The 13,526-nt window shown below is 34.5% G+C and overlaps 1 protein-coding gene across 1 annotated transcript in view; it reads left to right on the forward strand.

Moving 5' to 3' along the window:
- Positions 1 to 13,526, forward strand: part of PDE1A (phosphodiesterase 1A) — a 340,367-nt gene that overhangs the window by 220,357 nt on the left and 106,484 nt on the right. Inside the window, exon 2 of the mRNA XM_057746597.1 lies at positions 11,990 to 12,103. Coding sequence (XP_057602580.1) covers positions 11,990 to 12,103 — 114 coding nt within the window. The remainder of the gene's footprint in view (positions 1 to 11,989; positions 12,104 to 13,526) is intronic.

Here is a 13,526-nt window from a genome sequence, read left to right on the forward strand (position 1 = left end):
AATAGTTGCAGCACTCGGGCTCAGTAGATGTGGCTCCCAGGCTCTAGAGCACAGGCTCAGTAGTTGTGGTGCATGGGCTTAGTTGCTCCGTGGCATGTGGGATCTTCCTGGCCCAGGGATGGAATCCATGTCCCCTGCATTGGCAGGCGGATTCTTAACCACTGTGCCACCAGGGAAGTCCTGCCAACATTTATTATTTGTTGTCTTTTTGATGACAGCCTTTCTGACAGGTGTGAGGTGATATCTCATTGTGGTCAGTTTGGGGTTTTGTTTTGTTTTTTTATGTCTTTCTTTGGTCTCTGTATTGTTTCTGTTTCCTCCAAGTTTCTTTGTTTTGTTTAGATATATCTATGTCTTTCATGTTTGAGGTTTTCCTTCAAGGCTTGCTCATTGATGACGGGACATTAATATTAAAGAGTGTGGCTCTGAAAAGTGATTAGAATCTCTTTGTCATAGGTGGTGCTTGTCACCTTCTGGGCTTCACTGAAAGGTGGAGGATAAGCAAGTACAAACTGTTTGTTTCCAAAATTTCATTTCTCTGGGACTTTTCAATCTCTCCTGCAGTGAATCCCCCAATCTCCATCCGGTAAATAGGTGGGAGAAAGGAATCTGGGGTATCATTACTCAACGTGCTGACTTTTGTTTAATCCCCCTGTTTTCAATCTGGCAGTACTGACTGAACTCCTTTCCAGGTTTGCTAGAGGGATAGGTAAGGATAGTTTCCTGCTACTTGGAGTGGAGCAAGGAATCTGACAGCTATAAGATTTTCACCCTTTTGTTTTGAGCCTAAAGACAGATTCCTGGATTATAATATCTTTGGTGTCCCTATTTCCTGAGCTATTCTGAGGTTCCGTGGGGATTAATTGTCTTGCTTCTCTAAGTAATCACCTTTCGAAAGCTCTTTGGTTTGTTTCTCTTTCTTGGTATCTGCTGCATGTTACCATATCTCACTATTTAATTTTTCCAAAAATGTGTTGTAAGCTTCTCTCTGCTATATTATCTTCTGTTCTGTTCTTTCCTTGTAGCTCTTTTACCTTTTCAGTCTATTTATGTTATGTTAATGATGTTTCGGGGTGAACAGTAATAAAGGCATTTTTTAATCCACCAGGCTTAAATACAAACCACAATTCTCCATTTTTCTATTTTCTTTAAATTTAAAAAATTACATCATACATTCTCTAACCCAGCTGAAACTGCTAGGTGGCATTTTGGCGGGTTCTGAGGAGCTCCTTTATGTCTCAGCACAGAAAGAATTCAGTGAGAGGCAAAGTGATAGATAAGAAGTGATTTAATAGAATAGAACACTTGATGATGCAATGCCCTGAGAACGTACTGGGCTACAATTTTATAGTCAAAGGAAAAGAGGGGAGGAGGAAAAAACCAGCTTCTTCTTCATTCTTGAGTAGAATCACACTTTCATCAACAGCTTCTTTTCCAGGTTGGGCAGAGGAGTTTTCTTGTCCCTGCATGGTTAAGAGAGGACTGTCATGGCACTATAAAAAATTTATTTCAGGTCTCAGTACAATGAGGGTCTTTCACTTTGAAATGTCACCTTTCCATAACTTATTGTTTTTTTACATGTGCATGTCCTAGGGGTCTTTAACTTACTGAGCTCACTGGGCAGTATATGGGTCTCATTCCACCATTGTTTTATTGTTTTGGGGGCATGTCTCATGCTTCTGTTGCATGGTTGTTTTGCTAAGCAAGCCTGCTTGGTTTTGTGGTTAAGGAAACCTGCTTTCTTAAGTCATCATTAACTTCTGGGGTCTCCCATACTTTTTTTTTTACTTACAATCCCCTAGTGGGATCAACTATTTAATTACCTACTTTTTCCCTTTACTCTGTCATTATCACAACTAGCATCAACCACCCCCCATAAACACTCCTTTCCGGAGTCAGGCTCCTCCCATGTGAAAGTGGCAGTTTAGTCTCGTGACTCTCCTGCATTTCCTGTGAAGCAGCTGGTCCTCAGCATTTTGTGTAGTTTCCATGGGCAGAGCTGTTGCTGATCACTACAGAAAATTGGAAGTAGCCTTCCATTCAGGGTGTTGCTCCTCTCCATGAACACAGGAAAAAGGTGAATGCAAGTTGAGTGACTTTAAAGCCGTACAATCCTTAAAGCTGTACAATCTTTCCAACATCCCCCTAGGATCGTACTGTAAGTCTCTGGTACTAGAAGATGGCATTGTAAGAAGTATGGTAGAAGTTAGGCAAAAAAGATGGCACAGTCAATATGGGTAATTTGAGGAGTAGTTAATAAAAGGAGTATTTACAGTGGTTAGACCAGTGTAGGGAACTACCAGGGTAATGCAATACCTGCAGATGATAACACGGGGCTCCAGGGATGTGTTATACTTGGAAGGAGAAAGAAAGAGAGAGAGACTGAGAGAGAACTCTGGAGAGGGCTGTCTGGTAAGTGACCTTCTGTGGGGGGTGACTCTCCAGGGAGAAGAGAAGAATAACACAGGGCCTTCACTCCTCCCTCACTCCTATCTCCTGCTGATGTTCCCCATTCCTGAAACCAAATCCAAAGCCTGCTATAGTCTCTGCAATGTCCCCCTCAGGGGCAGGAGCAGAGTAGAGTCTAGTGGAGTGGGTCTGAAGGGACAAATGAAAAGTATTTAACACAGAGGGACCACCTAGGCTCAGTGCTAAATTTGTGTGTTCCAAGGTCCAAGAGAATGCCATAAAATGTTAAACTTTTTTTCAGTGGGTCTGCTATGTGTGCAGCCTATTCCTAACCTTTCTTCCCTGGTTTAAACAAATACTGAGGAGCAGGTGAATGTAACTACTTTTTCTTCATCAGAACACATAGATTTAAATATGTACAAATAGATACTTAATATATAAATATATTTTCTATATAAAACAAACAAATTAATATATTTATATTATAAATATATTTAAATATATTATGTATTTATATACTTAAATATTTAAGTATATGTTTAAGTATGTGTATATTTACATACATATTTACTATACATATTTATTTAAGTATGTAATCTTTTAAAGAAAATCCTTGAGTTGACATAACCCATAGTATTTCAGAAGGGTGACAGTAACCAGGTATAAATTATTGATTCTCCCTTTAAAGTTAATATGGTCTCACTGTTCTTTGCCTCAAGGAGGAAAAAAATTGCCCTTGAAAGCATTTCTAACTATTCAAGTGTTTGTATCTCTGTACTTAAAAGGAATCCTTCAACATGTTGGGAATTATGCAATACCTATTTCTGTAATAAAAAAATAGTCTAGTCTTGAAGTAAAGTGATAGATAGTTAACCTAAAATGTGATTTGGGAGAAAAGGGAGAATAATTATGTATTCCTTTGCACTTAAAAATATACTTTTCCATTATATATTCTCCACTTCAGTGGAATTATTTTGCTCCTTTAAATGTAGAATGTAAATATATTTTAAACACCAATAATGTTTGCCATACAATTGTTCTCATTTTTTCCAGCGATACCAATTGTTTGGGGAATTATTTATTCTATAAAATAAAGGTATCAAGGAGCTTTACAATTATAAGATTGGCCTATGTGGAAAAAAAAAGTATCTTAAAAAGACTTTAAATCTATAAGGCTTGCTTTTTAGACTAAGATTAGAATTTAATTTTCTAAGCATTGACCTACAGAGTAGATAAGACTATTTCAACATTTAATGGCTTCTTATTTTTTATCATGTTAGGATTAGAGGCATGCAGGACTTACTGAAAATGACATAGAAGCTTCTAGTTTTGGCAGTTCCTATTTATGTGTTTTTGTTGCACTTCTGCGTATGGCCATATTTTAAAATTAATGTTAATATCACTCTAGATATTCTTTTAGCTTTAACCTCTTCTGCTTCTTAAGATGACGTTCGTACAACCATACCCTTCTACTTTTGTATTACAGTTAGGTCAAGAATGGGGACATTGATAGAAATATGATGATTATCAATTCTCTTTTAAATTTAAATTATTAATGTATATATCATTCATGCTCTACAGCATTAAGGACATCCTGGGCATTTTTATTCTAGAATTAATGAAGACATGCATAGACACATGGGATTTTTCAGCATACTATTCTTAGTCATGTAGGTGGTCCTTTTGCAAGATAGGGTCATTTAGCAATGTCTTAGAAGGTAAGTTTAGAGTATAGGAAGTTCTTGACTCTGAAAACTACATCACTTTATATTATTTTTTCATTTGGAAAGTAGCAGTTCTATATTTGAATAAAAAATACTCAATCATTTTCTACAGCTTAGTACTCCTTGTTCAAAGGTAGAAATTGTTTTTCTTCTGCAACTGTTTGAATCACAGATCCAATCAATTATTTTCAAAGATGGTTTCTATTTTCATTTCTGTCTTCTTTTAAGTGTTCTGATCATTAGAAGGTAAGGAAGTCCCACCAAAAAGTTATCAACATCAGAGCCTGTTCAGTACATAATGTTCAGGCTGATTTTAAAAGTCTTATGAATTATCAAAGATTAGTATCATTCTCTTTGGAGAAAGGTCATTAACAGTTTAACGCTGCTTTAGATTTTTTTATCATGTCTTTCATGATAGTATATATTAAAAATTTAAGTATTTTAATAAAATTGATGAAAAATAAAGATATGTAACAGAAGCATCTATTCAGCATATATCCTTTTTCTATCTCAAATTACATATTTCATTTTATAATTTACAGGTTAATAAGTATGAACATATGTATACACCTATGAAACCATCACCACAATCAAGAAAACCAACTTTTCCATTACCCTCAAAATTTCCTCCAGCTCCTTTGTAATCCTTCCCTTCTCCTTAATCTCTACCTCCTCAATTCCAGGGCAACCTCTGATCTGCTTCCTGTCACTATAAGAATAACTTGTATTTTTAAAATTTTATACAAATGGAAATCATACAGTATGCATATATCTTATTTCACTCAGCATAATTATTTGAGATTCATCCATGCCATTGTGTTTATCAATAGTTCATTCCTTTTATTGCTGAGTGGAATTTCTTTGGATGGATATGCCCCAATTTGTTTTTCCATTGACTTGTGGATGAACATTTGGGTTGTTTCCAGTTTGGGACTATTACGAATAAAGCTGCTGTGATGTTTATATACACGTATCTGTAAGGACATATATTTCTTTTTCTCTCCACCAAAGAATAGAATGGGTGAGTCACATGGTAGATATATGTTTAACTTTTGAGAAACTTTTACAAAGTGATTGTACTTATTTACATTCCCAACAGCTGTGTATGGTAGTTTAAGTTGCTTCACATCTTTGCCAATATTTGGTATGATCAGTTATTTTAATTATAGTCATTCTAATAGGTATTTGATTATATCTCATTATTGTTTTAATTTGAATTTTTTCTGGTCACCAGTAATCTTCCATGTTTGCCATGAATATATCTTTTCTGATGATATAAAAAAATCATTGGCAGATTTTGTATTGGATTGTTTATCTTGTTATTATTGAGTTTTGCAAGTTCTTTACTTGTTTTCTGGAAATCCTTTGTGCAATATATGATTTGCAAATACTTCTCCCAGTCTGTGGCTTGTCTTAATTCTTGAAACAATGTTTTTGAAGAATAGAAGTTCTTAATATAGGTGAAGTTCAACTTATTATTTTTTCATAGGTGTTATATCTAAGACATCTTTGTCTGACTCAGGTTCAAAAAGATTTTCTCCTATGTTTTCTTCTAGGTTTATAATTTTAAGATATACATTTAGATCTGTGACGCATGCATGGATCAAAGTTCCTTTTACGTATGGACATTTCTAATGATTCAGCACAATTTGTTGTAAAGGTTATCCTTTTTCCTCTAAATTATCTTTGCATCTGTTTCCAAAATAAATTGACTGTATATTGGGAGGGGGGTATTTTTAGACTTTATATTCTGTTCCATTGATCTATCTTGGTGCTATCTTTGTACTAATAATGTACTATATTATGCCATTAATACTGTACTGATTAATGTAGTTTTAAAATGTCTTGAAGTCTTGTAAGTCTTGAAGTAGTGTAAATCCCCAAACTTTGTTGTTTTTGTTAAATCTGTTTTGACTATTCTAGCTCCTTGATTCTATGTGAATTTCAGAATCAGCTTGTCAACATATACAATAACAAAAGAGCCTGCTGGGATATTTACTGGGGTTGCACTGAATCTATAGATAAATTTGTGGAGAAATGACATGTTAACAATATTGACTCTTTCAATCCAAGATCATGGTACATCTCTCCATTTATTTAGGTCTACATTTACTCCTTTTAGTAACGTTCTATAGTTTTCAGTGTATAGGGCTTGCACGTACTTTGTCAGATTCATATCTAAGAATTTTACGTTTTTGGTATTATTGTAAATGGTAGTGTTTTTCACTTTAACTTCAGATTGTTCATTATTATTATATTGAATGATATTATTTTTGTATCTTTTTTATATTGTAAACTTGTTAAAATCATTTATTACTTTTTATTACTTCTAGTAACTTTTTGGTATATTTCATCAGATTTTCTACTTAGACAATCATGTTGTCTGTGAACAAAGACAGTTTTATTTCTTTCTTTCCAATCTGGATGGTTTTTTTCTTGCCTTATAGCTTGGCTGAAAGGTCTAGTGGAATTATGAATATCTGTGGTGAGAATAGAGCCTTGTTCCTGTTGTTTGAAGGAAAGCATTCAGTCATTTAACATTATTTATGACATTAGCTATAGTTTTTTGTAGCCTTTTTTCAGGTGAGGAAGCTCTCCTCTATTCCTAAAATGCTAAGAGTTTCAACCAGCAATTGATGTTGGATTTGGTCAAATGCTGTTTGAGTATTTATTGAGAAGATTATATGGCTTTTCTTAGTCTCAATATAGTGAACTACATTGATTAATTTTTCTATCCTATAAAAACCTTTCATTCCTAGGATAAATGTCTTTTATGATACAATATTCTTTTATATATTGGTGGACTTGATTTCTTAAAATGTTAAGAAATTTTTAAATTTATGTTCGTGAGGCATATTCTTTAATACATTATTGCTGCTGCTTCTTTTTCTTCTTTTAATGTTTTCATCTGGTTTTGTTATAAGGGTAATTTTGTACTCCTAGAATGACCTGGGATTCTTTTTCTGGAAAAGTTTGTAGGGAATAGGTATTATTACATCATTAAACATTTGTAGGAATTTGCCAATAAAGTCATTTGGATTTGAAGTTTTCTTTGTGTGAAAGTTTTTAACTACAAATTCAGTTTATTAATTTCTTTCTTTTTTAGTTTCTTTTCTCATATAAGCCATTACAGAGTATTGAGTAGTATGTTATTGTGTATTAATTGTAACTTTTAACATTCTTGTTTACTAATTCTATCATCTTTGTAATCTTTGGGTCAATTTTGACTGATTTTTATCCTCATTATGGATCAATGTTCCTTCTTTGTGTGCCTTGCAATTTTTTTATTGGCTGAAAATTCAGTTGGGAAAACATCATATACAAAAAATTAAAATTATAGCAGAAGCCAGAGAAATTTCAATTTGGTAACTGTGGGATGAATGAAGTGTGTTTTAGTTTCTAAGTCGAGAGAGATTACAGTGGATAGAAATCTTCAAAGGACCTATGATATAGATAGCATCCCAGATATGCCTAGTAATTAAACATGATTCAGACAGTTAAAGGTGAGATATGGGAGAAAGGGATTTCAGTAAGAAAGAAGAGCTTGAATCTAGGATGATGTGAGAGTGTTGAGGCACAGTGATTAAATCAGTTTGCTTGGAAATTAGGGAAAAGAAGTAACGGGAAATATATACATTCCAACATTTGACAGCATTATTTGCATAAAATCATGCCATTCCCAGAGATTGCAAATATCTTGAAGACAGATATTGTGGTGCATTATGTGTGTGTATGTGTGTATCCATACATATGCATTCTTATATGTATTTATGTACACAATTTTTTTTTACAAAGCCCCAGGTGTAGTAATAAATGCTAAACAATTATATATTTAACAGACTTGGGTTTTAACACCCTCTTGGCAATATTATCTGCTTAGAAACAGCTGGTCTATGCTGTTTGATAGAACAGCTCTTAACTTGTTTTGCTACTGTACAGGGTAGCCAGTGGAGTCTCCATCCACAGACTGCTGAATTGCTGGGCCAGAAACTGCTCAGGTTAGAACATAAAGTACATGTACTTACTTTAAGCTTTGGGAACCAATTGAATATACCTAGTCCTGGTATTACTACACTGTTTTTCACTTGAAATCAAATCATTATTTAAAAGAGTTTTTATTAAATTTAGGGAACTTATTTATTCTATCACATGACTTTATGATTTCTTCTTCAGTTCTGAGAATTTGCCCATAGGATAGTTTACGAATTAGGTAAATAGCCTATATCTTCTTAAAAGAAATAAAAAATTTGTACAAATATATGCAGTAAAGGCATTGGAACCCACCAGTTTAGAATGTATGATCATTCGAAAATGATTCATGATAATGTTTGGCCTTGTATTATCTATAAAGTGAAATTAAAACTTAAGATTGTTGGGGATTATTGTATGCATAAATTGATTACAAAAGCAAATTCACAATTGAAATAACAATTATATAAATTGTTTCATTAACATGCTATTCTAATTATAAATGATCTTTTCACAGTACAAAGGTTTTTATTTTTATGTAAATAGAAATGCGTACTCACTAAAGGAAATTTTGTGCAGATAGGCAAAGGAGATAAAGGAAGTCCTAGTAACCCTCCAAAATATATTTATGGTTTTTTGGTGTGGACACAGTGAGTTTGAGGAGGGGGGGTGGCATGAGTGTGTGTGTGTCTGTGTATAGGTGGCTATTGTTTTACAGCGTTATAACCATATCTAATTAGCTTTTCCATTTGGGTGGTAAAACTTTTTTGGAGTATTTTTTTCAAAGCGATTTCTGTGTCAGATTATAGATTTATACCCCTATTAAGATACAACTTATAATATTTATTGTTTTTAAACCACATCAAGATATCTCTGTGAAAAAGCATGTTAATTGTGTAAGCATTAGATCCCTTTGATGTCCCAGGTTTCATAAGGTGTGATCTGCTGATGGAGGACTCCCTGGGAACAACTGCAGGCTGTTATGAGTTAGGAAGTGAACCTGTGGGTAGTTTCCTGGGAGTGTCCTCTCTCATTTAAATGATGATTTCTCTATTCCTGAGCTCCTTATTTTGATTCATTTCTTTTTTTAAATTAATTTTTATTGGAATATAGTTGCTTTACAATGTTGTGTTAGTTTCTACTATAAAGCAAAATGAATCAGCCACACACATACAGATATCCTCTCCCTTTTGGACTTCCTTCCATTCAGGTCACCACAGTGCATTAAGTAGAGTTCCCTGTGTTGTACAGTATATTCTCATTATTTATCTATTTTATACATGGCATCAGTAGTGTATATGTGTCAATCCCAATCTCTCAATTCCTCCCACCCCCCACACCTCTCCCCCTTGGTATCCATACATTTGTTCTCTGTGTCTGTGTCTCTATTTCTGCTTTGCAAATAGGATTATCTATACCATTTTTCTAGATTCCACATTATATGCATTAATATATGATATTTGTTTTTTTCTTTCTGACTTACTTCACTCTGTATGACAGGCTGTATGTCCATCCACGTATCTACAAATGACCCAATTTAATTCCATTTTATGGCTGAGTAATATTCCACTGTGTATATATATCACATCTTCTTTATCCATTTCTTGATTGATGGACATTTAGGTTGCTTCCACGTTCAGGCTATTGTAAATAGTGCTTCTATGAACATTGGGGTGCATGTACTATGCAGAAGAGTGTGGAGGTTCCTTTAAAAACTAAGAATAGAACCACCATATGACCCAGCAATTCCACTACTGGGCATATACCCAGAGAAAACCATAATTTGATTCATTTCTTATTCATTTGATTTATCAGTTAGGATTGCTGCATTTAAAAGAAGTCTTAAAATAATAGTTGCTTGGACACATTTTTTGGTTGTTGTTCTCTCATGAGGTAAGTCCAGAGGTAGGTGATTTCATTCAGGTGGATTCACAGCATGGGACCCAGGCCAATTCCATCTTCTTTCTCTGCTATTCTTAGTGGGTAGCTTCCTTTAGTCAGGTCACTTTATGATCCTATATACTCCTGGACCCTCAGACAGTTCCACTGCATTCAAGGCAGTAAGGAACAGGCAAGGATAAAAGAGAATCCCTTCTAGCTGAGTTAGCCCTCTTCAAAATAATTGTTCTGGAAGTTTTACTCAACGACCTGCTCATTCTCCTTAGCCAAAATGCAGTCATTTGACCATACATGACTTCAAGACAGCCTGGAAAATGTAGTTTTTTAGTAGTGAAAATCGTTAACTCAAACAATAAAAGAGTTCAGTTATTCAGAAAGAAGGAGAGGTAACCATCTGAAGTTCATATGGTTTTTAAGACCACATCATACAATCAAATACAATAAAGCCATACAACCAAGCTGTACCAAATACTTTTCACAAGAAGTGTACGAGTGGAATATTTTTAAGCCGTTGCAAAATATGGCACTCTTTCTTTTACTTCCCACATAAAAGGCAATTTCACTACGTATAATGTGCTTGGGTCATAAGCATTACAAAAATCCCCCCAAACTCTGTGTGTTGCTCCACTATCATCACATTCAGCCTTTTACACAAGCCTCAAAGTCAGGCTTAATTCTTCCTAAGTAACTTGTTTCAGTTATTATTTTTGTTTTGTTTTGGTTTGCTGACTCTGTACAAATAAGACTTATTTATTGATACATGGAATTTATTTGGCAATGTTTTTGTCTGCTAATATTTTATCGTACTTTATCATCATATTTTGTATAAGGTACAAAAAGTAATTGTTTGTAGCTTCCTGAATAAGAAGTTTTAATCTAGGTGTGGCTTTTTTTCCATCAGAGAAAGTATTTCTTATGGATGGAGAAATGTCAAATACCCTTGCTGAAATTTCTAACTTGCCTTTATACCCTAAGCCTTGGTATTGGAAATCACCCAAAGTAAATTTTCAGAAAAATCTGTTACATTATCTTTAAGACAGTGCCTAAAAGTAGATGTACTCGATTCTCTCTGAAACACATTTTCTCAGAAATGGAATTAAATTCAGTCTGCTAACTTAGGAAAATGGGTAAATTGTCTTCACAATGTTTATTTATAGTTGTGTAGTGACTAAAGAACATGTTTTTCTTTTTCTGCCTAGAAAAGGGCAGTATCTTCAGAAACACTTGGTTTATAATTAATGCATAAGTTTCTAAACGTGTTAGAAACTTATTGAGGTAATTTGTATTATCTCACTCCATGAGATATCTATTGATGCATAAAAAATTATCCCCAAAATTAATGGCTTAAAACAATAGTATTAATTACATCACAGTTTCTGTGAGTTAGAAATCCAAGCATGTTTTAAAATTTCTCAAACAGTTGGGATACATCATCCCATGGGCAAAAACAAGAGAAAATATTTTACAGTTTTGCCTCAAGTGAAAAACCATTGCAGTAAAAACACTAAGATTTATCTTAATTATATTTTCTTGAATCTTTTGCCTTTTATTTTTGTTTTTACTGCTATATACAGTGAATAATTGCTACAGTGGTGGTTAAAAGGGTATAAACTTTAAATATTCTCTTAGTGCCAACTCTGAAAAAGCAAAACAGCCACAGAATAAATTCTAGTGCTAGGAATACCTTTATGAAAATACCTATATTGTTTTGAATTTTCAGAAAAACTGTTTGAAATATGGTACCTAAACTAGCAACCTATAACCCTAATATTATTGAGAGGTGAATATAATTTCTGATAGTTGTTTAAATGATAAAGACTGATCTTAATTATACCCCAAATATACCTGAAAATATTTCTATTTAATTACCTGGAAAGATATATTGAAAGTTTAACCCAATTTGTATATTTAATGTTGGACTATTTTGCATACAGTTATGATAAACCTCTTTTTATTTTTCTTTCTTTTTGGCTACCTTTTTGAAATAGATTAAGATGCTTAGTGAAGCAGCTGGAAAAAGGTGATGTTAACGTTGTAGACTTAAAGAAGAATATTGAATATGCAGCATCTGTGTTGGAAGCAGTTTATATCGACGAAACAAGGTAAGTTTTCACCTCCTCTCCTTTTAACTTTTTGTCTCTCTCCTTTTTCTCTTTTTCTTGAACTTCCTTTTATCTTAGTCATGGAACCAAAATCAAAATCTCACTAAAACTTAAAATGTTCTTCATGTAGCTGTGTAAGGACTATGATTCTTTCTTTAAAAAATACACATTTTAATCCAAACGCTTGAATAATAAAAATCAGTCACTCAATAAAGTCATAAAATAGACAAAGTCTCCTCTCCTCCTACTCTCACTGTCCTTAGGCCCAGGTTTTTAAATGTCAGAGATAGATGTAGACTTATACTGATTTTCACTGATGTAAGAATTTTCCTATTATCTCAAGATTGCAGAGTTCCTTCTGAGAAAATGGGCGTCACATGCCCACATATTTTCATGAGATGTATCTATCAGACCCTCTTTGCAGGCTTGTTAAGGGGCAGTCCCCAATGTGTATTTGATTATCACCTAAACCCCATCACCCAGCCTGATAATTAGCAGAGTGGTAAGGAAATTAGGAAATGGGGATTCATTTGAAGAGGGTTGTTAGCCTAGTGCTGTGGCTCTCAAACAGGCCATTTGCCTTCCAGGAATCACTGGACAATTTCTGGAGACATTCTTGGTTTGGTTGATGGGGCATTCTACTGTTATGTAATGGGTAGAGGCCAAGAATGCCACTAAACATCCTAAATTGCACAGGAAAATCCCCCACAACAAAGAATAATCTATTCCCAAATGTCAATAGCATGGAGGTTAAGAAACCTTGGCCTAAGAGGGACCCTGTGGAGGGAGAGACGTGTATGTCCAGACTTTAGCACAGAAAAGGTACTGAGTTTTTTCAAAGTCATAAGGCAGGTGGAGTAAAGGTCTTTTGAAGGGATTGACCAAAGGATACTGACTTCAGAGGGTGAAAAACAGGCTTCATGGGATGATTGTTGATTTAGAAGCCAGGGTAGGAATTGTAAAAATTCAGCCCAAATATCAGAGAACAAGTTACCCTCTTGGTATAGTAAATTGTCTCTGAAGGACACACAGGAGAAAAAAATAGCCAGCATTTGGGTATTTGTCACATGGATGACAACAAACCCACCAGTCTTGTAAGACCCTTGACCTCTGCCTCCCCCACAACATTGCTGAACAAGGAGAAACTGCAGAATGAGTGGAACAGGGCACAGAACACGGAGAGTGAAAACATCCATCACGCCCCTTCTCTTCCGCAGGTGTCCTTGCCTGTGTGAGGCCTGAGCGTGGGGCACGTGAGAAATGTGAGGTCAGATGTGAGACTGAGATTTTTACATATCAATGTGTACTGGACTTACACACACACACCATAATGTTATTTAATAGGTAATAAATTCATGATTTGAAAATCAAAACAATGTAAAAAGGTAACTTATGAAAGTCTTGTCTCCACCTGTTTCCCAGT

Source organism: Hippopotamus amphibius, chromosome 8 (genome assembly GCF_030028045.1).
Source record: "Hippopotamus amphibius kiboko isolate mHipAmp2 chromosome 8, mHipAmp2.hap2, whole genome shotgun sequence".
Lineage (NCBI taxonomy): Eukaryota > Metazoa > Chordata > Mammalia > Artiodactyla > Hippopotamidae > Hippopotamus > Hippopotamus amphibius.